Raw genomic sequence first — 27865 nt, 5'->3', positions numbered from 1 at the left:
GTTAATGATCCGCCTGCCAAAAGGCAGAAACCCAGGCTCGCGGATTGATGAACGAATATAGCGCATGCTACTACGGTTACCGTTGCAAAGCTCTGATTACTTGTGGACAACTCACAAGTCGTGCAGATCTCCACTAGTAGCTTGATCCCAAACTGGCTACGGGGACATTCCACGGTAGATGAGTTAGCTGTTAGATCGCTAAACTCACAATCCGAGACGAACTCAGTGACATTATATCGCGCAGGATAACAGAACGATCAAGTATTTACGACTGTGCTGGAACGTACGCTTTTGAAGAGATGTTTATTATTTTAGGCGCCTGCAGTTATAATTAGCGCCAGATTATAGTACAACCATGAAACTCCGTCACTTAGTACTACGTGGACTGCAACTGCCAAAGAATAGTTTGATTTAGGTCTGCTCAAACCCAGGCTCATTTACAAGGTTAATGATCGCCCGTGCAAGCTCTGCGTCTTCCAAGTCTACTCGTCTTTTATCACGTTCCAGACTCCCGCAACTACGCAACGTAGAATCCTCGCACTTTTGGCAACTTGCACATAATCCCGGTGGATATACTGGGCCGGTCACGCACACCGCATATATTCAGATCGATAGCCCCAATCCAGCGTCTAAGTACCCCACACGGATACAATATTCATCCTCGACATCCATTGGCTCCCGACAGAGCCGCTTACGAACCCAACATTCACGATTACAGACATCAAGACAGTTCTCCAGCAGCCCACACACAAAATCTAGCTTTGCGTTTTCGCTATTAGAAAGTGATCCTACCATGGCTTCGTTGACTCCGCCACAAGCTCCTCCTAGGTGGAATCACACCCCGGAGGAAGTGCTGAGTATCACCAAGCAGGCACTTGCGCAGAATAAGGCAGTCAGCGACAGAGTCGGTGCTCTTCCGGAGGCTGAGTGCAATTTCAAAACTGTACGTGACCTGTCTTGTGCAGCATCGCCGGACTGATCATCTCTTATTTCGCAGGTTTTTGTAAGTGATGTCTCCGATCAGTTGCTCTTGCATTCTCAGACGATCATTCATCCGACTCTAGCTGCCACTTGCTAATGCAGAGGCAGAAGCTCTCATCATCTGCGAGCCTCTCGCATTTTACCAGAATGTCTCCCTTTCCAAAGAACTTCGAGATGCTTCGAATGAAGCGGAAGCTCTTCAGCGGGATTTCGATGTCGAGGAGTCCTATGCGTCTTGATGTATTCAAAGCCAAGGCCGCTGCAGAGACCAATCTGCGCAAATCAGGTCAATGGGAGAAGCTGAGCGACTGAGCAACGTAGGCTCGTGGAGAAGATGGTGTTGGATGGCAAGAGAGCTGGTCTTGCACTTCCTGAGAAGGAGCGCGAGGTGTTGATGAAGTTGAAGAAGGAGCTCTCGCAAGCTTGCTTGGATTTTAGCGTAGGGATGGTTTTTTCAGTGTCCAGGCGTTATGCTAATAGGGTTTGTAGAAAAACTTCAATGAAGAGGATGTGAGACCACTCGTCTGCTTTGATTCGAGACAATGACCACTCAAATATGCGTAGGGTAACATCTCGTTCACACTAGAAGAGTTGGATGGAGTCCCGAACGATGTCATCTCGGGTTACAACAAGCGCACTGAGGGTTCGAAGGAAGTCTATGACGTCACTTTCAAGACACCAGATATCACTCCAATCGTATGTGACATCATGAAGTGCTCCTGTTGATTTACCTGAGTAATATTTCAGTTCAAATTCGCGCATAACCCAATCACGCGACGCGATGCTCAAGAAGGATATGAAGATCGACTCAAACAAAATGTGCCTTTGCTTGAGAAAGCTCTTGACCTCCGTCGGCGCATCGCCGCGATGCTTGGCTATGACACATGGGCAGACTACGTCACAGAAGTGAAGATGGTCAAGTCTGGTAAAAACGCTGAGAACGTGAGTGATGGACAAATTTTTGATTACCCCTGTCGAACCAACATATATGCACCCTAGTTCCTGGATGACCTCGAGGCGAAGCTGCGTCCTGTCGGAGAAAAGGAGCGCGATATTCTTCTTCGACTCAAGAAGGAGGAACACGAGAAGCGCGGACTTCCATTTGATGGCGAGTTCTACATCTGGGACTACAGGTGAACCATCACGTTCATCAGTGCCATAGGATCTCCCTCATCGGTACCATGACAGGTACTATGACCGCCTCTATATCGAGAAGACACTCGATCTCGACGAATCTCTTGTGAAGGAATACTTCCCGGTCGCCGTGGTTGTTCCCACGATCTTGAAGATATATCAGGACCTGCTTGGAGTGAAGTTCATTGAGATCAAGGACGACAACGTCTGGCATCCAGGTGCGTGGCACCTACCGTACTGGACAAATTTCACTTGTCTAAATCCTTGCTTTAGAAGTGCAACAGTTCGCTGTGTGGGATAAGGACGCCAAAGATGAATCTGCATTTGTAGGATATTGCTACCTGGATCTGTTTCCCCGCGGTAAGGGCGCGAAGCCTCATTTGTATTTGCATTTTCATTTAACCTTGTTCTATTTTCTAGCTGCAAAGTACTCTCACGCAGCTGTATGGGGCCTTCTCCCGGGCTATGAGCTACCATCGGGCAAACATCACTACCCGTTGACGGCAATGGTGGCGAACCTTGCAAAGCCAACTCCTGAGCGGCCCGCTCTAATGCGACACGACGATGTGACAACATTTTTCCACGAGATGGGCCATGTCTTCCATGGATTACTGAGTCGGACGAAGTACGCGCGATTCCATGGTACATCCGTGGCAAGAGACTTTGTTGAGGCGCCGTCGCAAATGCTCGAAAATTGGTGCGTGTTTTGGACAATCCCGAAAGAATGTGCTATTGGAAAAGTGCTTACGGCATGGAGCAGGTGCTGGGAGCCTAAAGTGCTCGAGAAAATGTCTAGCCACTACGAGACACAGGAGCCGCTGTCGCCGGAATTGATAGATAAGCTGATAAGGAGGTGTGTTTCATCTTGAAGTTTTCGAGAATGAAAGTATGGATGACTGTCACAGTCGCTACGTAAACGTCGGGTTGTTTTACCTTCGGCAGCTGTTCTTTGCCAAGTTCGATCTTAAAGTGCACGTGGACAAAGGTTGGGCGCATGTGTTATTATTATTTTGGATTGCAGGGCTTACTGAGTATTGTACAGAAGCGGCAGATTATACCAAACTCTGGAATGACTTACGTGAATCGATCTCGCTCGTGAAAGGGGGTAAAGCCCAGCCAGGCCAAGGCACTTTTGGACATATCGTTGGAGGCTATGATGCAGGTTACTACGGGTGAGTCATGCGGTCGTCGTATTCTGATGGGCCACCGACCGAAACTGACACCTCGGCGGGCGAACGTGATAACCAGGTACACGTATTCTCTTGTGTTTGCCGCGGACATGTATGCAACGATTTTTAAGAAGGATCCATTGAACCCTGTTTTGGGCAAGCTCTACAGAGACAGGATCCTCTTGGTGGGAGGTAGTCGGGATGAAACGGATTCCCTTGAGGTGTGTCGCATCTTTGCAATCTAATCCAAGGATAGACGCTCACGTGATGGATCAGGATTTCCTGGGTCGATCGCCGAACTCAGATGCATTCTTGGAGGAAATTTTTGGGAAGGTTGCCAACGCAAGCCTGTGAGGAATGTGTCAAAGCAGTGAGGTCCCCACAACGGATACATTACGTAGTTACGTCATCCCAGAGAGGTCCTCGCAACGTACACAATAGGTAGTCGTGTCATGGTATGGAAGACCCAAGAGAAATTGAAAGTGTAAGAATCGGGAAGACCACGTGCGTAGGATTTACTGATTTAGGAATCCCCCTTGCACTGCCCGCCGAGTGATAGCGAATAATAACGACAACTTCCATACCAGCGACCAACGCGGAATATCTAACAGCAGACATTCCATAAACCCGAGGTTAAAGCATATTCGTGGGTCTAACTTGATATCAGGTGTCTAGGTGAGACTAGAGCAGGAACAAGGATGAACGGGGGAAAAGAAGCAAAGGTGAGTAATGGGCTGTCCGCCAAGCTGAAACACTCTTGTGTGCATTTCACCCTGACGAACCTCTCGCCTTTTCTAGCTATCAGTCTCGAACGACGTAGCCACCAATTTCAGAAAACTCCTTGCAGCTCAGGTAAGCGGCGCTACCCTTTGTTTGATTCGAACCACTTCGATTGTTGCGGCTTTCCTGTCTTGGTCATCACGATGTCTGCTACTGCTGAGCCTGGCGGGCGTTCAAAACGCCGTAGCTGGCTGGCATGGTACGGTCCGCAGAAGGACGCTGCCAAGGAAGTGCCCAGACCAACGCTTCATTTGGACATAGGGTTGGCGTCCCCAAGAGAAGGATGCGAGCAGGGCGAGCAGACCTTCCATCCTGGAGACCCAGGTTCGGGTGTCTCGTGCTGCGAGACGGGCTTAAAGACCTCGCGGCCCAGCACACCCAGACGCAACTCTGTTTCTTCTTTATCTCATTTACTCCCCTTTCATTCATCCCCTCACTCCTCTGTTTCTCATCTACAGCAATATGAACAAACTTCGCCACAGAACGCTGCATCGTCGTCTTCTGCTACGTCGCCTCCCTTGGCACCTGCCATGAAAACACCTGAACTGACGTCTCGCACTCCTGGATCCTTTGGGAAGATATCTTTCAACTCTATGATGGGCGGTCTCTCCGCGCTCTCTTTGTCTCGCACGGTGACGAATGACGACAAAGATAAGGAAACTCGTGGACGCGCCCCAAGCAAACGGAAGCCCCGCTCCTCGTCTTTTGTGCTCCCGTCTTATACCAAAGACAAAGACAAGGATAAAGACACAGCATCCGTAGCTTCCAAAGAGTCCATTCGTGCTCGTTCGTCATCTCCCTTCAGTCTACGCCGTTTCCGTCCTCGCGATCGCGACGCATCTCCCGCTCCTCTTCCCCTTGAGGAATCAGACTGTGACTCTGTCACTTCACGACGCACACTTGCCGTCCGACCTCGCAATGCTTTCACGGAGGATCTGGATTCAGGTTCAGAGTACGCTGGAGAAGAGACAGAAGATGAAGAAGACGATTGGAGTGACGATGCCGGGGGCATGTTTGATTTCGTCACCGAGAGGAACACGGAGCAGAATGCGCTTATTGCTGCTCATGAGATGCCAATGGGAGACCTGGATCCTGACGACGTCACTATGGACCCTGACCCATTGGGCGAAGGCGTCAATGTCGTAGTGCCACCCGAACCCTATTTCCCTTCTACTCTGAATCGGTCGAGCCTCACCTCAATGAAAGGCAAGCGTGGGGGCCCGAAGCGAAAGAAGTCCCGGCATCATGAAACTCTTCCTTTGAGGACTGCTCGTCCACTATTCCAGCGCGATAGGTGCACGATCACCATGACTCAAGGCGATCCAGAGGCATCAGAAAGACGGAGGCGGATGTACATTATCGCTAGTGACCTCAGCGAGGAGAGTCGTTATGCTGTTGAATGGGGTATCGGCACAGTGATTCGAGACGGCGATCATCTGTAAGTGTTCTCACCCTTGTCGTGGTACACTATTAATTTATGGTACAGGCTCATCGTTACGGTTGTCGAAAACGAGGCTAAAGGTAATGTCATCTTGACATGTACTCGTATTTTGTATTGATTTACATACTGCAGTTGACCCACCGATCCCCAACCCAGCGGATCGCTCCACTAGACTTCGTTCTCAACAGGAAGTAAGATAGTCCTCATATCAATTTCATTGCCAACTCACGTCGGCACATAGCGTCAAGGCCTTGCCTATATTCTCGTCCGTCAAGCAACGGCGCTCTTACAACGCACGCACTTGAACGTGACGGTCTCCTGCCAAGCATGGCACTCGAAAAACTCGCGCCATATGCTCCTCGATATTGTTGACTATAATGAACCCACGATGCTGATTGTGGGGTCCCGAGGCTTGGGTCAGATCAAGGGGTAAGTGCGCACAATGGTCTCATCAAGCCACTAAATCAATGCGTGACCCTCTCCATAGTATCCTCTTGGGCTCAACATCACACTATCTCATTCAGGTTAGTCTTATCACTCCATTGCGATTTTATCATTCTGACACTCCATCTGATCATCAGCGATGCTCCGTTCCGGTTATGGTTGCCCGTCGCCGGCTCAAGCGCCCCCCGAAGCGCTCTGCTCACCTTGCCAAGAACCGCATGCATGTCTCCCTTGCAGAGGCCGGGATCGACAGAGTCGCCCCCAAGGTTGACCAGGACGTCGCGGTCATGCGTGACGAAATGCAGCGTGACGACGATCGGCGAGGTAAGGAAGGGGAGAGAGTTATCGACGAGGATGGGGAGGAGCCTGGGGAGGAGGGCGAAGGAGACGGCGCGGAGGGTGAGGGGTACTTGGGCACCAAGGTTGGGGGATCATGAAATGCGAGTTTAAAGCTCGTCGATTCCTTTGGGTCTGACATTAAATTTCTTCCTTTTCTTTTTTTTACTCCAGACGCACCCAGCCATAAGTGGCCACTGAAGTGATGTTGATGCCTGAGATGGGTACCACAGCTTGGTCATGTATGATAGCCATAGACGAATATTTTTACAAGGTTGTTACATTGGAGCATTACAAATTAATTATAAGTAGCTGCATTTTGTCCGCACGATCACACGGTGCCATGTAAATGTAGTGGCGAGTTCATACTCAAGTTAGCTGTGTGTCCAAAGCTTGCATCTAAAGGCAGGAGACAACAACACATCGTCTCAAGGAACCAACATCTCAACACGACGGGATGACAATTACCACAGATTCACCATAATTAATAAGTATGCAACAAACTAAAGACAAGTTGTTGATTGTTGCTAAGTACCCTGCTATGAAAACAAAAAAATAATAACCAAAGCAGAGGGAGCCGTTCATGACCAATACATCGATGTCGTGATATCATGCCTTCTGTGTCGTTGCAGCTACTGGGGGCTCAATCGGTTCCACGCCCGCGACTTGCATCCTGCCATAGAGGTCAACACCAACGACAGGTCCATCAGTCATCATGGACACTCACAGAACCTCGTCCTCAATATCCGTATGGTCAGTGACACGAAGGTACACCATCGGTGCGGCGCAGATCATGCCAGCGACTGTGAGGCACCACGTCGACAGGAAAATGTTCATGTATCTAAAATCACCAATCCAGCGGTTCGTTCGCAGAATGGAGGGATAGTGAACTTACGGGACACTAGCACCATCGGCAGCCCAGACAGATGCTGCACCCACTGATTGCAGGCACTTGTCTGTGTGGGTTCTTGATCAGTATCGAACTCGTACTTCCGATTCAAGGTCAATACGCACAAAAGCCAGCGAACACGGCCAGCTTGGCAGGGTCGTTCGACATTGCGCCCATTAGCCAGTATGCATATGTTTGCCACATCGAATCCAGGAAGCCATAAAAGATCATGAGCCAGACATGGGAAGGGTAGTTTGAATCCAAGATATCGATTTTATAAGCACCTTTAAGACTCTCCTCCGCCCGGGTATATGTCCTAAGGATCGCATTGATGCCAATTCGGACGTGCAGTGCGATAAGATGACTTACTTTTGGTAAAAGTATGCCCAGACATGGACAACGAATATCATGAAGAATACAAGGATCCAGCCATAGAAGGCACGGACTCTGCGCCGAACGTTCTTCAGGTCAAGGACAAAGTAACCAATGAAGATGGATCCGAAGATCTGTGATGTCCAGTACACAAAGTTGTTCAGACCCCGAGCGCGGATGTTGAATATTGCGCCATTGTAATCATTGAATTCTGTATAACTTATCAGCAACCAGACTGGTTCTAAGAAGAAATATACGAACGCCAGGTATAGAAGTAATTGCTGGCAGCAAACATCGGAAAGAGGAGTATAACCCAAGGGTCAGTCTTCAGGGCTATGAACAGGCTGAAGAACTCCGTCTTCCAGTGTGGGTGGCGGACCGTGTTCACGCGAGTTCCATCCGTTCGGATCATTTTGTCTGGGTCCACCATGAGTAGCGGGAGAAACACGCCAATGAGAGTCAGGATCAAGAAGCCAACCTAATGAACCATCAATTTCTGTTGGCAATAGCGGATCTAATGACTTGCATATGTTCCATTGCCAACTGTACACAACAAAAATGGTCAGTTCCGCGCTGAGATAACAATATCGTATCCCTTACCGCTGTTGCTCTGACAGTGGAGAATATGAGCGTCCACACATTCGCGAATGTAATACTTCACCCACCGTACTGTTGAAATTGCTTCCAAACGAGATAGCAGACCCGACAACCCCTCCAAGGTTGAAGATAGCCCAAAAGATACTGATGAACATGCCCTTCTGAGCCTCAGTGGGGTATGACATCATCATCGAGCCCTGGGCGGTCCAAAGAAAAGCCGCACAGGCGCCAAGGACAGCACCGGCTGTGACAACAAAAGCACCCGCACCAGAATGAATGTTGACAGCGCTGAAGGGCGATGTTTAGTGATTATGGACCAAATAACAAGACATCTTACAGGAAGGCAGCAATATACAACGAGTAGCCCCAGGTGCCAAGCATTAGTGTCCGTCGGGGACCAATCACATTGTTAACCGAACTGCAACAATGATAGTCAGATAGCTAAAATTGACAGCGGCGACCCTGACTTACCCGGCAAAGAAGCCAAAAAACGCAAAAAACGAGTACAAGGTAGCGCTAGCGTTGGCTTGGTCCGTAGAGTTGACTTGGCCTCCACCTCCGAGACCAGTAAGCGCGTTAAACATGCCGGGGCACATGAAACACACGAATCCCAACAGCGAAACCTGTGTGATGGGGTGTTCGTAGTATCCCCTCCATCCAGTCGGACGTTCAAAAATTTCTGCGCGCTGAGAACCAGAGTCCTCGCTGCTGCCACTACCAAGTTTTTCGATTTCTGTTTGCACGTCAGACATGGTAGCTAGAGGATGTAACCGGCAACAAGATCACAAAGTTCAGTGAATCAGTGATTCTTATAACGTAGCGTTATCAAGCGCTCATGTGGTATGAAGGACCCATGCGACACGCGGCGTATTGAGACCCGTGGCAAAGGCAATTGGAAGGAACGGCTCGCGCTAAAATAAGCAATGCCGGCGAGGGAAAGCGAGGCAATAAAGGGAATTGCACCACACTTACTGCACACCGCATTGGCCGAAGCGGACTGCCATGCGCAGTCTACAGGTAATGAAGCAACTGTAAACTGTATGCATGAGCAGACGCGAAATGAATCGACGATTTCATTACAATGATAGGTCGCGGGATCACGAAAAGAGGTGAGGCGCACTGAGACCTACTTTTACATAGTGCCGCCTACTACCCCAAAGGGGCACCGGCCGGTCTAAAAATGGTAGCTCGATGCCGATATCAGAGATGAGGTACCGGCGCATCCAATACCTACTAGTAGACCGGTTTTGACATGAATGCAGAACATGTACAAGTCTCTCATGCGTGTCATTCCGAATACGATCCCTTACCTTCTCGTGCTTTTTCTCAGCACATGGTGCATCAATGCACTGTCGAAACTGGAGATTTCGGAGATTGGTAATGAGTCTTGTGACTACGTAGCATGCACACTCCTAAAACAGTAACCCAACCACAGCAGACCCAGGAGACTCACTAGTATCTGTACATTTGTGGTGTTGGATATCAGATACTTCTGATAATCAATTTGCAATCACCAAGCCATAGATCTTACAAGTCCATATAGCAACCATGAACAATTTCGAAGGTATAAAATCCAATACATGTTCGTATGCGCACTAAATCCACAATTCTTGCTCTAACATCACTTTGTCACTTTCTTTCTCATGAGCGGGCTTAAAGACATCGGATTGATTCAAGGTGGAGAATAAGAAAAAATGATTGGCAACGAGGCAAGGTAACATAGAAACTGACAATGCCTCATCGTCAATCTCCGTGCGATTCTGTACGCAAAGGGAAGGCGAACATCATGCCAGCAGTGACTAAGACTCAAGTAGAAATGAAGATGTTCATGTGTCTGTTAAAGAAACAATGTTTACATCCTTTTGGAAAAGAATAAAGCTTATGGTCCTCACAGAGCGTCGAGGCGCCAAACGATAGCAGATCTAGAAGACTGGAAGCAATTGTCTGAGAAAATAGAAGGTCATTAGAATAAGAACTATTACGTGGCTTTGATGTGAAAACTTACAGAAGCCAGCAAAGTTGAACTTTGCGGGGTCATTAGATATAGCACCCATCAGCCAGTAGCTGTTTGCCATATGGAGTCGAGGAAACTGTGAAACATCATGAGCCATACATGTGCGGGGTAATCGGGGTCATTGATATCTATCTTGACAACAGTAGCAGGTTCTGAGGAGCTCTGAGGCGCAAGTATAGGTCTTTTGAAATTGACTGTCACGTCTGACAAGAGGTAGATAGCGACTTACTTTCGATAAAAGTATGCTCAGGTAAACAAAGACGACTACAATAGACCAGCAGAGGAACGCACAGGACCATTTCAAATGCATCGATGAAGAACGAGCCAAAGACCTGAGCAGTCCAATACACCCGGTTCTTCGAGCTACGGCCCCGGGTGCGGATGATGATCAAGGCACTGTTACAGTCATCGAATTCTTTAAAAAAGCGCACCAACGTCCTGCAGCGTTATTTCCGTGTAATGTTTGACTGACGCTAAGTATAGCATTAGATGCTCCCGAAAAACATAGCATAGGTAACAGGATGACAGATGACCCAGGGGTACATCTTCAGGACCGCAACAAGATTGATAAACACGTCTGTCAGTGCGGATCATCTCGTATGGATCTACAAGGAAGATGAGCCAAAGACACCAATGAGAGTGGGGATGAGGAATCCGATCTGTGTAAGTACGATCAAATCAATCATGAGAACTTGATCAGCATCGAGTAAAAGTTTGTCCCGGCCACCACGCAGCCGACGGTTAAAGATTCCCCTGGAATAACCGATGAACGTCTACTTCCGAGCTTCGGTGGGGTATGCCATGGTCAAGGATCCTTCCGCTGCTCATTTCAAGAACACACAGGCACCTGACTCCTGAGATGGCTCCAGCAACGACGAAAAGTCACCTGCACCACGGTGGATGTTCATTGGCTTATTCAACCGGATCAGGCACGTCATGCACCGAGCGGTGCCCACGACTGACCTAGCAAAAAGTAGAGTAAGCGGCATTTGCGTTTTGCGTTGGTAGTTGCATAACTCGACCACCAGCGCCGAGACCGCTCAAGGCATTGAATATGCCTGAACGCATGCAACAAACAGAGCCCATTAGACAGACCTGTGTGATTGGGTGATAGTCTATACGTCTCCATCCCTTGGGATGCTCGAAGACTTCGGCTTGTTGAGCAGCCGAAGTGTCAGATCCGCTCCTGTTTGCATTTTCTTCTTCACTGGTTGACATGGCGGAAGGAAGAGGCGTGCCTTGCAAACTTGAATTCCAAGAGCGTTTATAGATTCCTACTGAGTCTGCATCAAGGGAATTTGGGTGTGCTAGCCTGATGGCTGCGTAAACCTAAGAGAGATAACTACTACATCCGAGTTTCAAACACTGCAAACACCGGCAGACTCCGCGTCCCTGCGACCTCCTCCCTAGAGTTCCCCCACTGCATTGTGAATAGGTGTGCTATGTATGTTCCGTGTAAGAATTTGAAGCAGGTACTGAGTAAAGCAGAGTAAAAAGCATTCAAGTGCTCACACGTCCATGGAGAGTCCAAGGTCGACACCCGGCGCCCGTGGCCTGCAACCCACAATTCCCACCACCGAGCTGTAAATTATTTCAAGTACGGGCGACTGTGTTATGAATCGAACCGAGATCACCAATAGGTCGTCAATTCAAAGAGAACCCCAGATGACCAGTATGCAAAGACATTGTCCACTACTAGCAGTGCCTAAGAATTGGTTTGTCCCATCAATACGTACAACGTACGACTCATCCTGATAGCAAGACGGCTGCAGATACTCGAAGATACAAGAACAACAAAATTCACATTACAGGTTCGTGTGTCATAAATACACCCTCTCTTGTTGCACGAACGCATGCCGCTTTACCTCCTCTCAGAGGCTTCAGGAAGTTTCTCGACGTTTGGGCGGGCCAATCTGGGAAACCATAAGTACGTAAGGTAACAAAGCAACAAATTAACTCACAGAGCCTCATCGTCCATCTCCGTGTAATCTTTTACGCGAACGTAGACCAAGGGGAAGGCACATATCATGCCGGCAGCCGCTAAGACCCAAGTCGAAATGAAAATGTCCATATACCTATGAAGGAAAAAACCAATGTCTACAACCTTCCTGAAGATGATAAAGCTTACGGTTTTTGCACAGCATCGAGGCGCCAGACAACAGCCGATCCAGCAGACTGGAAGCACTTGTCTTGGGAAAATTAGAACTGCTGGCTATTGCGTGACTTCAATGTGACTTACAAAAGCCGGTGAACACGGCGAGCTTTGCAGGGTCATTGGACATAGCGCCCATCAGCCAGTAGGCAGTTGTCTGCCACATAGAGTCGAGGAGACCATAGAAAATCATGAGCCATACATGTGCAGGGTAACCTGGATCGTGGATATCCATCTTGACGGCTGTAGGAGGGTCGGATGTGCGAGTATAAGTCCTGTGGAGTTAAGGGTCATGTTTGGACAAAAAGCGGGCCGTGACTTGCGACTTACAATTGGTAGTAGTATGACCATAGATGAACGGCAAAAACGAGGACCACTACAATTGACCAGCCCATGAATGCACGAACACGTCTACGGAACCGCCTCAAATCCAAAACAAAGTGACCAATGAAGAATGAGCCAAAGATCTGAGCGGTCCAATAGACAAAGTTATTCAGGCTGCGGGTGCGAATGTTGAACAGGGCGCCATTATAATCATTGAATTCTGAGAAATATGTCAACCTCTTGCAATGTCATTTTCCTGTGATGTCTGACTCACGCCAGGTATAGAAATAGTTGCTGGCGAAGAACATAGGAAACAAGAGGACAATCCAAGGGTCTGTTTTCAGTGCCACAAACAGACTGATAAACTCAGTTTTCCAAGAAGGGTAACGGATAGGCGCGACTCTGGTTCCATCAGTGCGTATCATCTTGTATGGGTCTGCAAGGAAGAGGGGCAAGACAACGCCAGTAAGGGAGAGGACCAGAAATACGATCTTCAGTAATATGATCAAAACAACCATAAGATTTTCACCACAATAACAGAGGAGCTCACATAGGTTCCATTTCCAACTTTGTTCGCCTGATTTCTGTGGTTCAACATCGTACAGCTCATATAGCAAGGATAATTTACCGTGGAGTTATAATTCGACCCGAAGGCCACCGAGGAGCCGACGACACTTCCTAGGTTAAAGATAGCCCAGAAGTAACTAATGAACGTCCCCTTCTGAGCCTCAGTCGGGTATGCCATCATCAAGGATCCTTCCGCCGTCCATATCAAGGCCGCACAGACGCCCAAGATGGCTCCAGCGACGACAATGAAGTCACCTGCACCAGGATGTATATTCGTTGCACTATTGGATCTTGTGTGAGGACTGAAGACAGGTAGAAGAAAAACGTACAGGTATGACGCAATGTACAAGGAATACCCCCACGTGCCGAGCAATAGGCAGATTCTAGGTCCAAGCACGTTGTGCACAGAGCTGAGCAAATCAGATGATCGCAAACACCGAGCACTGGGAGCGACTGACCCAGAAAAAAAAGCGAAGAATGCAAAGGTAGCATAGAGAGCAGAATTTGCGTTTGCGCTGGTAGTTGCATCCACTTGGCCAGCAGCGCCAAGACCGTTGAGGGCGTTAAACATTCCTGGGCACATAAAGCACACGAAGCCTACCAAGCAGACCTGTGTAGCTGGGTGGTAGTAAAGACCTCTCCATCCTCTCGGACGCTCGTGGATCTCGGCTTGTTCGATAGATGAGGTTTCAGATCCACTCCCATGGACCTTTTCTTCTCCAGTGGCCGACATAGCAGAAGAAAGGAGGCAAGACGCGCGGCGTGTGATTACGAGCAACCGTGTTTTTAATTATATGGGCGTAATGCCAATCGAGGCGCACAGGAGCTCCGAGTCTATGTAACTATGTTCTGCGGGAATACGGAGGCTTGACGACCTAACTTGATTATGCCGTTATGAAGTTGAGTTAGAGATGCATTATGGCTCAGATACGACAGGTGACCTACTTCAGTTAGTATCGACTGGAGGTCTTCGCCGGTCTCCGCTTGGTTCAGGAAGTCGATAAGAGAAGTGTCTGATGAACTTGAATATGCCCTTGGGAAGATGCCACATCAACCCGAGTCCGAATAGAGGAATTTAGGTTATGGGTGTTATCGATACTGCCAGTACGTTATCTGCAAACTTAGAACTTAGTAACGTCGAGCGCTTCAATGATAATATGCCGCAGGAGGGAAATTACCATGTCGCGTAAGCGTTTCCGATCATACAATCTCCCGGGCACCTGCAGGCAATATATTGCAGACTCCGATGCCATCGCCCACCACTGCGTTCCAGGTTTGAAGTTGAAATACCCAGAAATGAAGAGCAACAAGATGTTGAGCTGTTGGAACAAGCAGAGCCATGTATAGCCTCGAGCCTCGAGGACACCGATTTGGAAGATCAATGGCATCGGAGATTGGATGATGTTCGTTTGCGGAAAGAGCCTGGAAAGATCCGGCCGGTTGTAGGCTGTCTCCGATCTGAACCCAAGCGAAACTGGCTCAGACTTGCTCGCATCCACTAAAATTTCCAATGTGTTCTCAGACTCGTAGGGGTCTCCTCGCTGAGCATCAGATCAAGGGCGGCATAGCGTCGTGCAATCAATGAATCGCGATATCTTCTCCAATGGCCCAGGTGCCCTGTTTGATTTTTTCTTACACCCAACTTCACTCTTCTTCAGTGCGTCTAAACTTCCTAGTCGTTCCTATGGCATCACGCTCTAAAGATCGCATCATATTCAATTCATCCGAATGATCATGTCAAGCACAAAATCCGAACTCGATATATATACCCTGACCATGTTCTTCTCGACGTTGGAATACTGTCTGTGTGCAGATAGCCTCCATACAGCGAATTCTTGAGCTTTTTATAGTGAGTTTTCATCTCCATCCGATGGTAACTTCCAACAATTTGTAAACCTTGGGCAAGCTTGCAAGTTAGGACTGCATGGCCTTCCTTTGACATACCGATCCATAATACGCTCGGTGTGTGACTGCATGATACTAGTCTCTGTGGCCTTTCATCAAAGCTCGTTTCTTTGTATTCAAGTTTCATGGGCGCAAGTCACTGCGTAGTGCCTGATTACTAGGCTTACTATGGTCGAAGCGCGATCGCCAAAGTTGCGGTCAGGGTACTCCGCTGTTGGGGCATGCTGGATGCATTTCATTCCTATGGTCACCTGGATCGGATGCAAATACACTTCGGTCAGGTTTCCGGCGAATGGCTGTGTCTTTGACAAGATCTCTGAGCAGTTACCAATGACTTGGTCCTTATTGGACTTAGCTTCATTCGCCATGCCTGAGTTTCTGAAAATATAAAATTCAATTTCGCTGTGGCTGATAAGCCTGACGTCTACGTCTACATCAAATGATTATCAAGTGGCGGCGATCAAACATCAACAGCGCCAGTAAGGGAGGAATCGTCCCTGGACTGTGATGAGCCTAGCCTAAGCAGGACATGTGCATTAGTCCATCTCCCATTCTCAGAAGTACTTACGAACGAGGCGCTGTCGTTACACGAGGTATGTACCTGAGGATGATATGGTTGCTGCTGGCAGTCATTCAATTGGGAACTGGGGGCACGTCGTGGGCATAAAATATGAAATGCAGATGACACAGTGCAGCATATTCTGCCACACGATCACCGAAACGTCGCAGGACCCTCGACACAGTAACTAGACATGCAGGGTGACTGAAGCCTATTTATGTTCATCGCAACTGCTAACCTGTTATACACTAGAAATACATACTTGATCGGTTACTCCTCTAGTGTTCCAATCGGACTACCGATGGGGAAAACTGTCGTCCCTTCTTTCAAAACTCAGTAGTTCGCCAACCCTGCACAAGGTCTGAATGAATGTGAGATCGTGCCGAGATATTGCAAGGAAAGATTGCAGGACAGCTGAACCAACAAACTATCAGTAACGATACGATAGAATGACATGAGGAGGTCAAGTACCGACACACTCCTGGGATGAATATGGGAGTAAAGTTGATCACTTTGCTCTGGTCATCTTTGGCAGAAGATATATCCAACGTGGCCAACATAGTCACAATGGCAGACCACACAGAAGCAACAGCGGTATACCGCCCTGGAGTCTATTTGTCAGAAAATCTTTGGTAAGATTTAAATAACTTAACGAACCAGGACATATACGCCGACCAAAGCCGAAGACGTATTGTGTGGGGTCATCAGCTGTCAACGCACCATGAACGTCGATGAACCTCTCTGGTATAAAATGAGATGCGTTTGGGTACCGCTTTTCATCTCGTGTAATACCCCTACAATCAAGTCAGTGTCACGAAAGTTGGGAGTAACATAGCAGACCATGTGTTGTATGTGATGATTGTGCCTGTTGTACGATATTATATATGATCAATGTGTTGATCAGGGACAAAAACAGCGCACCTTTTGGAATGAAATAGCCATCGTATACGTCATCATCCAAGGCAGTATGTGGTATACCTATGAGATCATCTTCAACACAGGTAAGATCACTTGGCGGAGAAGAATACCAAGTGGTACAACAGGCTGCCATCGGAAAGTCTCTCGTACAACTGCACCGATGTAGGGTAGTGATGCACTGTCCTCGAACGTTGGTAGCCGATCTCTTCCAACCACTGAGTCGATTTCCGCTTGTGCTCGTCTTTGAACGTCTGGATATAATACCATCGCCAAAGTAAAAACCATCAAAAGTGCTGAAGTCTGTAACGAGGATAAGGAGCGGACAACGTGATGGAGTTACTCACTTACCGTCTCATATGAAGCTGTGTGATATTGGTGTATGTTGAGAAAACAATGTTACTTGTAAAAAAAGCTTACTTACCCGCAAGACCAGTAGCAGCTGATTTCTTCAAGGTATTCTCAAATACAGGTTTGAATGCCTCCTCTTGGGTTTCCATCCGTCGCAAATTTTCTGCAACCATTGAAGATCGAGCGAGGGACGAACTGTCGGCCTTTGTGAAGGGTGAAATCAATGTCTGGAACCAAGAGGAAACCAATACCCACCATGTGCCGTTGCGCATATTGAAATGGCACGTTGACCATTTTATTAATGCGCTCTGTCGAAGCTCGAGCACTACGCTTGATTGAGGATCCCCAGCACCAGTCAGGTAACTTGAGTACTACATTCCACGAAGGTGCCTGTCATGTCAACGCTTTCTCATCCGAGTGAGTTGAGCTCACAAAAGGGGAAGGATTTTAGCATTAACGCTGTCTCCGGGGTCAACAGGGCCGAGCTCAGGTTCAGTGCCTCTATCACAATCTTCACCAGAGGATCATCACGAGCTCCTATATCGTAGTCATATGCAGCTGACATCACAACAGATAACGAGAATCTGCGAACAAGTAAATAATCGTTCAATTCGTAAAAAAAAACATCTGCTGACGTTGCGAAGTGGTCATGATAACGTTGAGGGTCATCGATTAGGTTAACGACCATCTCACGAGCTCGCCTGATCTGCATTGGCCGAAATTTCACTGCAGACTCGGAACGGAACGTTTGGTGGAACAGTCGTCGGCAGAGACGCCATTCATCGCCATAACCCATGAATGCAAAGCTTATCGACCAGCCATACCTGCAAGAATCTCAGACTTGTTGAATAGAATAATATTGGAAGAACGCACGGCTCGATTGTGGCTAGGTATGGTCGATCGGAGTAAATCCGAGAACGCTTTTCCAATAAGGCTTCTGCAATGCGCTGAGAATCGACCACGACAATTTTCTGGTCTAGAATTCGCACGAAGACCAAATCCCCTGAAATAACGATATGCAGTACATATGCCCTGTACAATCTGTTCACGTACCATACGTAGTACCCCATTCAGTGTAAGTCAACCAAGGCTCATGAGTGTCAACAGATAAGACGCTCCCTAGAAATGGGAGCGGCACTGGGCCAGGAGGAAGAGGAAAGTTATTCCGTCGCTTCTTGATGAGCCGCTCAAGTGCCGTGACGGCAACAAAGGAAAGAGAGATGCCGGCGAGGATAGCAAGGCGACTATCAACTGCAGGGGCCATGATTCAAGCAGTGGGTTAGCAAACTGTATATAATGCAACCGTCCTGTAACCACGGGAAATTAGTAAAGCCTCGTCGATTATGCAGCTCAGTGATGCGTCTCCGTGCTATATATACGCAGGGCAGCAGGGGCAACTGATGATCTGGCCAGATGGGGTAAGGAAGGATATGATCAGAGGAAAGTACATACACAAGATGTGAAAGGGCGTAAGATCAAGCAAGCGGCATACGCATTGGAGCATCACGCTTGGCCATCTTTGCATTCCAGATTTTTACTGCATCCTCATGTTTGTGCCTATCGCAAATTTTGTGTTATTGGGTAGATAGATCACCACCCACACAGACATCTCCATCGCTGTCTCCGCTCTTTACATCCCACATTCCGGCGTGAGTCGTATTATGCACCATCCCCCAGCCAGGTGTATAACATTTTGCACTAGATCGACTCTTGCTCCTTGCTGGTCAGAGAAGACATGGTTGGCATTCGATGGCTATAGCAGATCTTGATTATGTATGCGAGCAAAGCCCTTAAACGAGAGGGTTGGTCTGGCAGCTAGTGAGTCTGTGACAGGCCTATCTTTTGAGATAGTCGCAAGAACTAGTAAAGAAATGCAGGTGACACGTCTTGCCGCCATCGAAAAAGCCTGGTAGTACTCGGCGGTGATCTTTGGGCTTGGCTCGACATTGTAGGTTCACTTTAAGATGTCGATTTTATAACGGTTAAAAAGATAAAGAAGCTCGTCACATACAGAAAGTCTGAGAGTCGTCACTCGAGCCTGAGTCCGCCAGATAGTTCGAGGATCACGTGTTCCCAGGTGTAACTTACGTATTTGGGGAGAGTACAAACTACAAACGACGTATAATTGACGTATGAGGTCTGTCTCTGGATGCCGTTCCTTCTAATACAGTGGCATATAAGTCTTTGGAGTACCAGCCATCGAGGAACCTAGTTAGCTGAGCTTATGTGAGCGTAGATGCGGCCTTTGAAATATAAAAATTCAAAATTCAAAATATCGTACACTCATAGTCACGAAAAAAAAAAAATTGTACACTACACACATGATACCGATTAACCGAGCAAAAACTTTTCATAAACAGGTGATATGCTGCCAGGACTTCAGTATGATGTGATCAGACAAGAGGCAAAATGTGCCTGGGCCCTGCATTGTGCAAGTACTGTCGAACCCTAACCTTAATTAACGACTTTTCAACTTGAAGTAGGCTCCCTGATCAAACTTGAAGCTCCTCCACAAGTTTGTCCGAACTTTAGCATTTCAGGCTAAAATATTTGGCCAAATATCTATCCAGACTTACTATTTTTGAGGCTTTCGGAAGGCCGGTGTCTGTCTGACGTTAGCATTCAATTTGGGGTGCCCACTTCATCCTGAACTAAGCCACTGAGTGACTGAGTTGCAGGTCGTTGGAACGCCCTTGCACATCCCTCGGTGAAAACAGACCATATACTGAAGTTTCTAGAGGTAATAAAATTGTCTGAGAATCCAGTTGAAAGTTAGATGATATTCCCAAGTAGTGACGTACTTCCCATACTTGTAAGTTGTCCATGCACATCCAATTTTCCAGAATCCACAGTACTTGCTTGTAAGCAATTGGAGCAAATTGAATGCTGGAGACAAAAATCACGGACTAACAGGCAGTCACGAAGTCATTGTGAGGGATGGTATGATACATTTCCCTTCATTGCAACTGCTGACTTGGTACACATATTTGATTGACCACTCCTCTAGCCCCCTAATCAGACTGCGGATGGCACAAACTGTCATCGTCCCATATTTCAAAACTCGGTTCGCCAACTGTTCACAAGTCCTGAATGAATGTGAGACCGTGCCAAAATACTGCAAGGGAAGACTGCAGGATGGCTAAAGCAATGAAACTGTTAGTGACGAGAAAAAAATGATACTAAGAAGTCAAGTACCGAGCCACTCCCGTGATAAACGTGGGAGTAAAGCTGACCACTTTGCCCTGGTCATCTTTGGCAGAAGATATATCCAATGTGGCCAACATAGTCACAACGGCAGACCACGCAGAGGCATCAGCAGTATACCGCCCTGATTAAAGTCTGTCTGTCAGCGAATCTTTCGTAGGATGAAAATGATTTGACCTGGACATATACGCCGACCAAAGCCAAAAACGTATTGTGTGGGGTCATCAGCTACCAACATGCCATCACTGTCGATGAACCTCTCTGGTATAAAACGAGATGCGTCAGGATAACGCTTTTCATCCCGCGTAATGCCCCTACAGCCAAATCAGTGTCACGGAAGCTGGGAGCAACATATCATACCATGTGTTGTACGTGACGATGGTGCCTGATGTACAGTATTACGAATGATCATTGTATGGGTCAGACAAAAACAGTGCTGCGGACCTTTCGGAATGAAATAACCATTGTATACGTCATCACTTGAGGTGGCATGTGATACACCTATGAGATCTTCAGTGCAGGCCAAATCATTTGGCAAAGAAGAATACCAAGGGGTGCAACAGGCTGCCATCGGAAAGTCTCCCGTACAACCGCCTCAATATAGGGTAGTGATGCTCTGTCCTCGAATGTTGGCAGTCGATCTCTTCCAACGACTGAGTCGATTTCCGCTTGTGCACGTTTCTGAACGTCTGGATATAATACCATGGCCAAAACAAAAATCATCAAAAATGCTGAAGTCTGTAACGAGGATAAGGAGCGGACAACGTGATGGAGTTACTCACTTACCGTCTCATATGAAGCTGTGTGATATCAGTTTATGTCGAGAGTACAACATTGCTTGTGAAAAGCTTACGTACCCATAATAGCAGTTGTAGCTGCTTTCTTCAAAGCATCCTCGAATTCAGGTTTAGGTGCCACCTCTTGCGTCTCCATCCGTCGCAAATTTTCTGCGACCATCGAAGACCGAGCAAGGAACGAGCTGTCAGCCTTTGCGAAATATCAAATCAATTTCTGGAACTAAGAGAAAAAACGAATACTCACCATGTGCTGTTGCGCATATCGAAATGGCACATCGGCCATTTCATTCATGTTTTTGGTCGAAGCTCGAGCACTACGTTTGATCGAGGATCCCCAGCACCAGTCAGGTAACTTGAGTACTACATCCCACAAAAGTGCATGTCATGTTAGCGCTTTCTCATTTCAGGTGAGTCGAGCTCACAGAAGGGAAAGGTCTTGAGTATCAATGCTCTCTCTGGGGTCAACACGGCCGAGCCCGGAATCAGTGCCCTTACGACAATCTGCACCAGAGGATCATCACGAGCACCGATATCATAGTCATATACAGCTGACATCACAACAGATAACGAGAATCTGCGAACAAGTAAATAATCATTCAATTTTTAAAGATCATTTACCGACGTTGCGAAGTGGTCATAATAATGTTGAGGGTCGTCGACTAGGTTGACGACCATCTCACGAGCCCGCCTAATCTGCATTGGCCGAAATTTGACGGCAGAGTCGGGACGGAAAGTTTGGTGGAAGAGTCGCCGGCAGAGACGCCATTCATCGCGATAACCTAAGAATGCAAAGTTGATCGACAGGCCATATCTGCAAGAACCTCAGTCTGAGAGGATGAAAGGATAGTGAAAGAACGCACGGCTCGAGTGTGGCTAGGTATGGTCGATCGGAGTAGATCCGAGAACGCTTGTCCAATAAGGCTTCTGCAATGTGCTGAGAATTGACCACGACCATTCCCTCATCTAGGCTTCGCACGAAGACCAAGTCCCCTGATATAATGATTTATCACACATATGCCATATACTATCTGTTCGCGTACCATACGCAGCACCCCATTCGGTGTAAGTCAGCCAAGGCTCCTGAGCGTTGACAGATAAGACGTTCCCTAACAGTGGGAGCGGTACTGGGCCAGGAGGAAGAGGAAGGTTATTCTGTCGTTTCTTGATGAGCCGCCCGAGTGCCGTGACGGCGACAAAGGAAAGAGAAATGCCAGCGAGGATAGCAAGGCGACCATCAACTGCAGGGGCCATGATTGGAGCAGTGGGTTAACAAACCGCACATGATGCAATCGGCTTTATAACCACGGGGAAGTAGAAAATCGCCGTCGATTATGCAACTCCAATCACTATATATATACATTGCTTCTCGACTCTTCCTTACCGGTTGGGGATACCAAGGTAGGTGTTCGATGACTACAGCAGATCTTGACTATGTACGCGAGTGAAGGCCATAAAAGTAGTTGGATGAGATGGTTTATCTTGCAGGAATTGCTGGTGAGTTTTAGACTACAGGTCTATCTCTTGAAACAGTCACAAGAACTGGTCAAAAAATGGAGTCTTCTTGTTGTCATTGAAAAATTCCTGGCGGTACTACTCGGTAGCGATCCTTGAGCTCGGCTCGACTACTGTGTAGCGTAACTTTAACTTATTAAGAAGTAAGTTCGCCTGTAGATTTTTAAAACCGTTGGTCGTTACGGCATGACACACTCATTACATAATTAATTGTCTTGAAAGTTGAAACACCTTCAATCGTCACGTCAACCCAGTCACTTTGTTCCTTCAGATCTCCGTTCACCGGCACCCTTCGCGGTCCACGTCAAGAGTACTAGAAGCACCTAGCTAAACTTTCTCAAAACTCATTCACTAGACCTCGCCTTTCACCTTTTGGATCACTTTTCAGACACGTACAAGATTGAAGAGACTTATGGAGTTTTGTTGATCCAAGGTTATTCAACCGGGATATTCTGATGAAGCTTTGAGTCACACCTATCACCGGGGCTTTCGAGTAATGATGGTCCTGAAGGTGAACCAACCACGATTTGAGCTACCTTTTGTAAGACAAGCTCATCAATTATTGAATGTTTGTTCATGAAGCTCACAGACCTCGTCAAGATCTGTCAGTGTCAATTCTCGCACGAACAAAGTTACTTCATGTTTTACGGTACTCTGACAGTTGTTTTCACTAGTGAATGCGATTGAACGTGGACAATCTCTTTCTGTCTTGGACCGTGATGGCAAGCACCTATTTAAAATGCGGAGGGTCCATAGCCCTTCATGCCAATCCCACTCCCATTCCGTGGGACCTGCAGGTTATTTATGCCATCATCACCGGTTGATTTTTTGTTTAGAACAGCGCATGATGTCAAGACTGGGCAGCACGTCCACACCAAGATCCAGCGCCAGATCCCCATCATGCTTGCAGTCGACATCTCCTCCCTCATTACCTCTCATCAATCCTCCTTGTCAGTTGCTGTTGCTGGGTGAATCATCATGCAGTTCCTGCCTATGACACCAAAATTGAGACGATTCCCCTCTTGTCTGCAAAGAAAAGTCTCCATTTTGGCTCACGCTGGACCTGCTGCAGCACCATTTTCTTGTAATAAAGTTGACATTAAATCAAGCAAAAATCAGAACTACTCAAACAAGGTGTGCCGGCGCAACTCGAACTGGAAAAAGGATATGTCAAATATAGGTACACTGAAGGCACTGCGGCGCGAAAAGACCATGTAGGGGACTGATAGGCAGTTGGTCCAAGTCAGAAAATAGAAAAGAACGATGACAAATCTTTCACCATATACATATTACTTTCCCATTCGTAAAGCATCTGCAAGTCCTAAATGAACATGAGAACATGGTAAAATACTGCAGGGAAAGACCATAATGGCCCTAAAATGATGAAAATATTAGTGATTGTTACGAACTAGGATAGTTCTAACAGCAAGGGCTTGATAGAGCGTTCGTGTTGCTGAGATTTGTAAAGCCCTTCAAATAAGAAGAGGTTCTTAGACTTAGTTAAAGGAGTGCTTTAACTAAGAGATCGGTTCTGACAACTTAAGATTGGTGGTCTTAAGCGAAGGAAGTTCTGGACAAAACCTAGTAAGATTGAAGTGACGTTTCTAAGTAAAGTACACGTGCTTAAATAGGAAACTATATGCGCATGGACCAGGGCTACGGTGAGATAATGGTACAAGAGTCGAATACGGAAGTAAGACCAAGAAAGGAAAGTCAAGCCGCTAAGGAAAATGTAGGGCATAATGGCAGATACGTGAGAAGCAAAGGAAGTAGAGTAAGGAAGTAGAGTGATTGTAACATTACCCCCCCACTAGGGTTGAAGCCACCGGATTCAATCATCCTGGTTAGCGTAGTAAATGGGATCATCCGAGTAATCTAGGGCATCTGGACCTTCGTCTGGTCCGGCCTTCATGCGTTCTAACTCGTAGAGCGCTTCTTCTTCCCTGCATTGGGCGGCGTATGCGTCATCCAAATCATTCTCCCAGAGTGCGAGTACTCGGTAAAATCCATCGTCCTTCCAGGTTAAGGAGGTGGGGGATTCCCCAGTGTAGTGTGGGCAGTAGAGCGAAAGATGGCCTGGAGATAATTCTCAACAGACGCGGCAGTAGTATTCGGGGCAATGAACTTGCCTATGCCCGAGCATTTTGCAGTATCTGCAAACACGATTCTCGTCGGGGTTAGAGGAGGTCGCTCGTAAGGGCGATGGACCCGGTTTCGGGCTAAGTGCTTCATCTGCACTGGTAGCGCGTTTCTTCCCCTTATCAGTACGGGAACACTGGCCTCGTACTCTCTTTCTGGGTGGGGCGGTTCGTCGTATAGGATGGTGGACGGCGACATCTTGTCGCTCTGCCTCCGCGATTAGCTCAGCGGGAGTGGCAGGTTGGGTTCTTCCCAACACTTGTATTGGTACGATCCCATCCGTAAAGGTATGCGAAGATAATGAGTCCGGGATGACGAGCGGGGGATGAATATGTAGTGTAGCCAGTGCGTTGGCTAGATCTTGCACCTCGTAGTGCGAAAGGTACTGGTGGTTCGGGTCAGCAGCGATTTCTCCGCGGGTGGCGGAAAATGCAGTATAAAGATGGGGAGGGTGTTCGATGGTTTCTACGACGGGAGCGGGGACGGGAATTGCTTGGGGATTTTCTTCTCTTAGGGACGCCATTATGGCTTCCGTTGTCTGCGCAAGATTATTGACCGCAGCCAATAGCTCATTAGGAATGTTAGCGGGAAGAGTAGGTACGGCGTCTTGATAAGAGGGAGGAGGGACTCCATCTGTGGTTGCGGGGTTCGTAGGAGAAGGCGGGCGAGCAACTCCTGCGGTTTGCTCTGCGACGATGTGGATGATTGTTCTAATATCATCTTTAACTTCCTCAGGAATAAGACGCAAAGCAAAGTTGCGTATGCGCCTCTGCATATGCATGAGGCTGTGGCGAACTGTGTTGTCTTCGACGAGGCGACAGACTCGCTCGATGATTTCAGTGGCTCGGATGATGTTGATAAGGATGTTAATGGAGTGGGCGTTTCTTCTGAAGAGAACTCTAGTGAGCTCAATAGCATGTTGGGGGCAGAGGAGTGCTGCCTCGATGAGGGTGAGGTCTTCAGCTTGGGTGATGAAGGTTTCGTATCGTTCATCGTTGGAGTCGAGGGTGGCAGTTTCGAAGGTAGAGTGGTAGGGGAGTGTATAGGTAGATGTGGGGAATGGCATATCGGTTGCAGGTCTTGTATCTGGGTGAAAACGATGTCGTCGAGGTATTGGGTGATTTCAAATCGCGCTTCTGGCTTTATAGGCTCTAAGGGTCTCTTCGGCATTTTCCAGATTCTTTTCGGGGATCCACTCGTTGCTAGCCGAAGAATACCCTTTCCACGATACGAGATATCGACGGCGATTTCCATTCCCTTTATGTGCGAGGATTGCTTCTATTTCATATTCTTCTTCTTCTTCTTCGAGAACATCAGGTGGTGGTTCTAGAAAGTTCGGACCGTGTACGTCATTTTCGCGATAGGAGGATAGCTGCAAAGCGTGGAACGTGGGGTGGATCCTCCATTGCGGTGGTAATTGGAGCGTAAATGTGATAGGGGATAGCACGGCCGTGATAGTGAACGGGCCGTATCTTTTGGGTGCCAGTTTCCGGGATGGGAGCTATAGTCTTAGATTGGCAGCTGACAACCATACCTTATCTCTGGCTTTCCATGGTTCGTACTTCTGTCCGAAGGATCTTTCCGCCATGCGTTGCATAGCAATGTTATGACAGGAGACGGCTTCTTCTCTTATCTTTTGAAGAATTCTGACTCGTTCCTCAGCAGTGGGAACGTCTGATTCCGGAAGTAAGTGTGGGAGAGCTTTCGGCTCGTATCCCATCATGATAAAGAAAGGGGATGCATCCTTTGCGGAGTGCCTTCTGTGATTGTGAACAAATTCTGCCATAGGGAGATGTTCCACCCATTCAGAAGGATTGTTCTGGCAATACATTCGAAGATACGTTTCGAGTTCCTGGTTTAGTCGTTCGGTCTGTCCGTCGGTTTGTGGGTGGTAGGCAGTGGAAGGGGCTAAAGAATAATCTAGGAGTCGCGCAAGTTCGATCGAGAATCTGGATAGGAACTGTGGTCCACGATCGGAGATTACTTTGTCATGGAGACCAAATCTTTTGAAGACGTGTTTTAAAAATAGCTTCGCCACTCCTTCCGAGGTAATCGTTTTATGGCAAGGAGTAATGATCACCCCCTTACTAAGCCCGTGGTCTACCACGACCATGACGCTATCAAAGCCAGAGGAGACGGGCAGATCAGTAATGAGATCGACGGAGATCTGGGAAAAGGGGCGAGTAGCCATAGTGCTGATAGGGAGCAGGGGTGGAGTCACAGGGTGAGTGTCCACCTTCATCTGTTGGCAAGTAGCGCAGCCATCGACGTAGTTGCGGATATAGGTGCCCATACTGGGCCACCAAGCTTCCCGCTTGACGAGTTCTTCGGTTTTAAAATGTCCGGGATGCCCAGCAGAAGGGTGATCATGATGCTTCCGTAGCAACTGTGGACGATGCGCGGGAGGAATATAAGCTCTATTTTTGTAGAACAGAATATCATCGGCGATACGCCAGTCGCTAAGTGAAGATTTCATAGGAGGCAAACATAGGCCATTAAGGGCATCTTGCGCGGCAGAGAAGAGGGGGTCGTCAAGGGGTGCGGTGGAAGCAATAGCTGTGCGTAATTCATCGTCGATTAGGCGGATAAACATGGAATCAGGAAGGAGGACGGTGTCGGCATTATCTCCCGATCCGTCGCCGTGGTCTGGCCGGCGAGAAAGGGCATCCGGAACTGCTAATTTTGTACCGGGGACGTGATATAACTTTAAGTCGAAAGAAGTGAGGAGTAGTTGCCATCTGGCCTGCCTTCTGGATAGTCGTTCTGCTTTCGCGAAATAGAGGAGGTTCATATGATCAGTAAACACAATGACCGGTTGTGGATGTCCTTCGAGGTAATGTCGCCAATGGGTGAGAGCGCGGATAATAGCTAACAGCTCGCGATCGTGAATGGGGTAATTCCTCTCAGCAGGGCTGAATGACTGTGATAGGTATGCACACGGGTGATAAACGCCATTGGTGTCAGTTTGCAGCAATACTCCTCCTGACGCGACAAGAGAAGCATCCGTAGCGATGGCGAATTGATGGTGGGGGTCAGGGTTCTGAAGAACAGGGTGCGAAGTGAAGCATTCTTTGAGCTTCTCGAACGTTTGCTGGCACAGGGGCGTCCAAGAGAACGAGATGTTCTTCTTTGTTAGGTCGATAAGGGGTCGAGCAATATCCGAGTAGTGGGAAACGAAGGTTCGGTAGAAGTTACAAAAACCCAAAAAGGATCGAACATCCTTAACCGTTTCAGGGATGGGCCAGTCCTTGATGCCTGCCGTCTTCTCTTTATCCATTTCTAC

The 27865-nt window shown here is 47.8% G+C and overlaps 7 protein-coding genes across 7 annotated transcripts; 2 read left to right on the top strand and 5 right to left on the bottom strand.

Annotated features, from left to right (window-relative positions):
• The first annotated feature begins 367 nt into the window (after positions 1–367).
• On the top strand, positions 368–3852 carry F5891DRAFT_1048517 (uncharacterized protein). Its single transcript, XM_041362381.1, is given in 16 exon segments — positions 368–943; positions 1065–1196; positions 1237–1267; positions 1287–1420; positions 1471–1491; positions 1546–1677; positions 1729–1923; positions 1981–2114; positions 2170–2333; positions 2389–2475; positions 2536–2812; positions 2876–2968; positions 3021–3100; positions 3158–3287; positions 3364–3505; positions 3561–3852. The coding sequence occupies 16 exon segments, from the start codon at positions 449–451 to the stop codon at positions 3636–3638; spliced, it is 2325 nt and encodes a 774-aa protein (XP_041223014.1). The 5' UTR covers positions 368–448; the 3' UTR covers positions 3639–3852.
• Positions 3853–6658, top strand: F5891DRAFT_1048507 (uncharacterized protein). The gene is made up of 7 exons (XM_041362380.1): positions 3853–4006; positions 4083–5502; positions 5551–5585; positions 5638–5696; positions 5747–5934; positions 5993–6029; positions 6087–6658. The coding sequence occupies exons 2-7, from the start codon at positions 4208–4210 to the stop codon at positions 6384–6386; spliced, it is 1914 nt and encodes a 637-aa protein (XP_041223013.1). The 5' UTR covers positions 3853–4006; positions 4083–4207; the 3' UTR covers positions 6387–6658.
• A 71-nt stretch (positions 6659–6729) lies between these two features.
• F5891DRAFT_1048501 (uncharacterized protein) lies at positions 6730–8700 on the bottom strand. Its single transcript, XM_041362379.1, has 11 exons — positions 8615–8700; positions 8481–8561; positions 8212–8431; positions 8147–8156; positions 8073–8089; positions 7808–8024; positions 7544–7757; positions 7300–7490; positions 7181–7241; positions 7013–7126; positions 6730–6958 (listed from the first exon to the last, which is right to left on the bottom strand). Exons 2-11 carry the CDS (start codon positions 8522–8524, stop codon positions 6895–6897), a joined length of 1152 nt encoding a protein of 383 aa, XP_041223012.1. The 5' UTR covers positions 8525–8561; positions 8615–8700; the 3' UTR covers positions 6730–6894.
• Positions 8701–9855: 1155 nt separating this feature from the next.
• F5891DRAFT_528685 (uncharacterized protein) lies at positions 9856–10576 on the bottom strand. Its single transcript, XM_041372138.1, has 4 exons — positions 10387–10576; positions 10149–10233; positions 10036–10087; positions 9856–9977 (listed from the first exon to the last, which is right to left on the bottom strand). Exons 1-4 carry the CDS (start codon positions 10465–10467, stop codon positions 9950–9952), a joined length of 246 nt encoding a protein of 81 aa, XP_041223011.1. The 5' UTR covers positions 10468–10576; the 3' UTR covers positions 9856–9949.
• Positions 10577–12018: 1442 nt separating this feature from the next.
• Positions 12019–13933, bottom strand: F5891DRAFT_1191887 (MFS general substrate transporter; the record flags this gene model as incomplete). The annotated part of the gene is made up of 10 exons (XM_041367524.1): positions 12019–12070; positions 12119–12232; positions 12286–12346; positions 12397–12584; positions 12640–12853; positions 12908–13124; positions 13184–13210; positions 13262–13481; positions 13530–13610; positions 13659–13933. The coding sequence occupies 10 exons, from the start codon at positions 13931–13933 to the stop codon at positions 12019–12021; spliced, it is 1449 nt and encodes a 482-aa protein (XP_041223010.1).
• Positions 13934–15672: 1739 nt separating this feature from the next.
• On the bottom strand, positions 15673–18370 carry F5891DRAFT_1048452 (cytochrome P450). Its single transcript, XM_041362378.1, has 13 exons — positions 17984–18370; positions 17804–17933; positions 17566–17754; positions 17363–17514; positions 17186–17301; positions 17004–17133; positions 16931–16944; positions 16693–16882; positions 16586–16642; positions 16505–16529; positions 16322–16458; positions 16136–16268; positions 15673–16078 (listed from the first exon to the last, which is right to left on the bottom strand). The coding sequence occupies exons 1-13, from the start codon at positions 18192–18194 to the stop codon at positions 15991–15993; spliced, it is 1572 nt and encodes a 523-aa protein (XP_041223009.1). The 5' UTR covers positions 18195–18370; the 3' UTR covers positions 15673–15990.
• Positions 18371–19984: 1614 nt separating this feature from the next.
• On the bottom strand, positions 19985–22182 carry F5891DRAFT_957128 (cytochrome P450; the record flags this gene model as incomplete). The annotated part of the gene is made up of 13 exons (XM_041375457.1): positions 19985–20069; positions 20126–20258; positions 20312–20448; positions 20495–20519; positions 20579–20635; positions 20683–20872; positions 20921–20934; positions 20992–21121; positions 21176–21291; positions 21354–21505; positions 21554–21742; positions 21792–21921; positions 21972–22182. 13 exons carry the CDS (start codon positions 22180–22182, stop codon positions 19985–19987), a joined length of 1569 nt encoding a protein of 522 aa, XP_041223008.1.
• Between the last annotated feature and the right edge of the window lie 5683 nt (positions 22183–27865).

This window comes from Suillus fuscotomentosus (assembly GCF_016647785.1).
Source record: "Suillus fuscotomentosus strain FC203 chromosome Unknown F5891scaffold_46, whole genome shotgun sequence".
Lineage (NCBI taxonomy): Eukaryota > Fungi > Basidiomycota > Agaricomycetes > Boletales > Suillaceae > Suillus > Suillus fuscotomentosus.
Note: the sequence above shows the minus strand (reverse complement) of the source record. Positions and strands in the feature narration are given on the sequence as shown.

Bases quoted from the DNA above. Each gene is read 5' to 3' on its own strand.
- F5891DRAFT_1048517 (XM_041362381.1), top strand. From the start codon at position 449: ATGATCGCCCGTGCAAGCTCTGCGTCTTCCAAGTCTACTCGTCTTTTA. The intron at 1,678-1,728 runs GTATGTGACATC...GTAATATTTCAG, and splicing joins CACCAGATATCACTCCAATC to TTCAAATTCGCGCATAACCC. The intron at 3,506-3,560 runs GTGTGTCGCATC...GTGATGGATCAG, and splicing joins ATGAAACGGATTCCCTTGAG to GATTTCCTGGGTCGATCGCC.
- F5891DRAFT_1048507 (XM_041362380.1), top strand. From the start codon at position 4,208: ATGTCTGCTACTGCTGAGCCTGGCGGGCGTTCAAAACGCCGTAGCTGG. The intron at 5,503-5,550 runs GTAAGTGTTCTC...TTTATGGTACAG, and splicing joins ATTCGAGACGGCGATCATCT to GCTCATCGTTACGGTTGTCG. The intron at 5,697-5,746 runs GTAAGATAGTCC...GTCGGCACATAG, and splicing joins GACTTCGTTCTCAACAGGAA to CGTCAAGGCCTTGCCTATAT.
- F5891DRAFT_1048501 (XM_041362379.1), bottom strand. From the start codon at position 8,524: ATGCTTGGCACCTGGGGCTACTCGTTGTATATTGCTGCCTTCCT. The intron at 7,758-7,807 runs GTTCGTATATTT...TAAGTTATACAG, and splicing joins CAATTACTTCTATACCTGGC to AATTCAATGATTACAATGGC. The intron at 7,242-7,299 runs GTGCGTATTGAC...GAACCCACACAG, and splicing joins GGCCGTGTTCGCTGGCTTTT to ACAAGTGCCTGCAATCAGTG.
- F5891DRAFT_528685 (XM_041372138.1), bottom strand. From the start codon at position 10,467: ATGCATTTGAAATGGTCCTGTGCGTTCCTCTGCTGGTCTATTGTAGTC. The intron at 10,234-10,386 runs GTAAGTCGCTAT...GATGTTTCACAG, and splicing joins TGAGCATACTTTTATCGAAA to TTTCCTCGACTCCATATGGC. The intron at 10,088-10,148 runs GTAAGTTTTCAC...CTATTTTCTCAG, and splicing joins GTTCAACTTTGCTGGCTTCT to ACAATTGCTTCCAGTCTTCT.
- F5891DRAFT_1048452 (XM_041362378.1), bottom strand. From the start codon at position 18,194: ATGGCCCCTGCAGTTGATAGTCGCCTTGCTATCCTCGCCGGCATCTCT. The intron at 17,515-17,565 runs GTCAGCAGATGT...ACTTGTTCGCAG, and splicing joins TATCATGACCACTTCGCAAC to ATTCTCGTTATCTGTTGTGA. The intron at 16,269-16,321 runs GTTCGTTAAGTT...AATAGACTCCAG, and splicing joins TGGTCGGCGTATATGTCCTG to GGCGGTATACCGCTGTTGCT.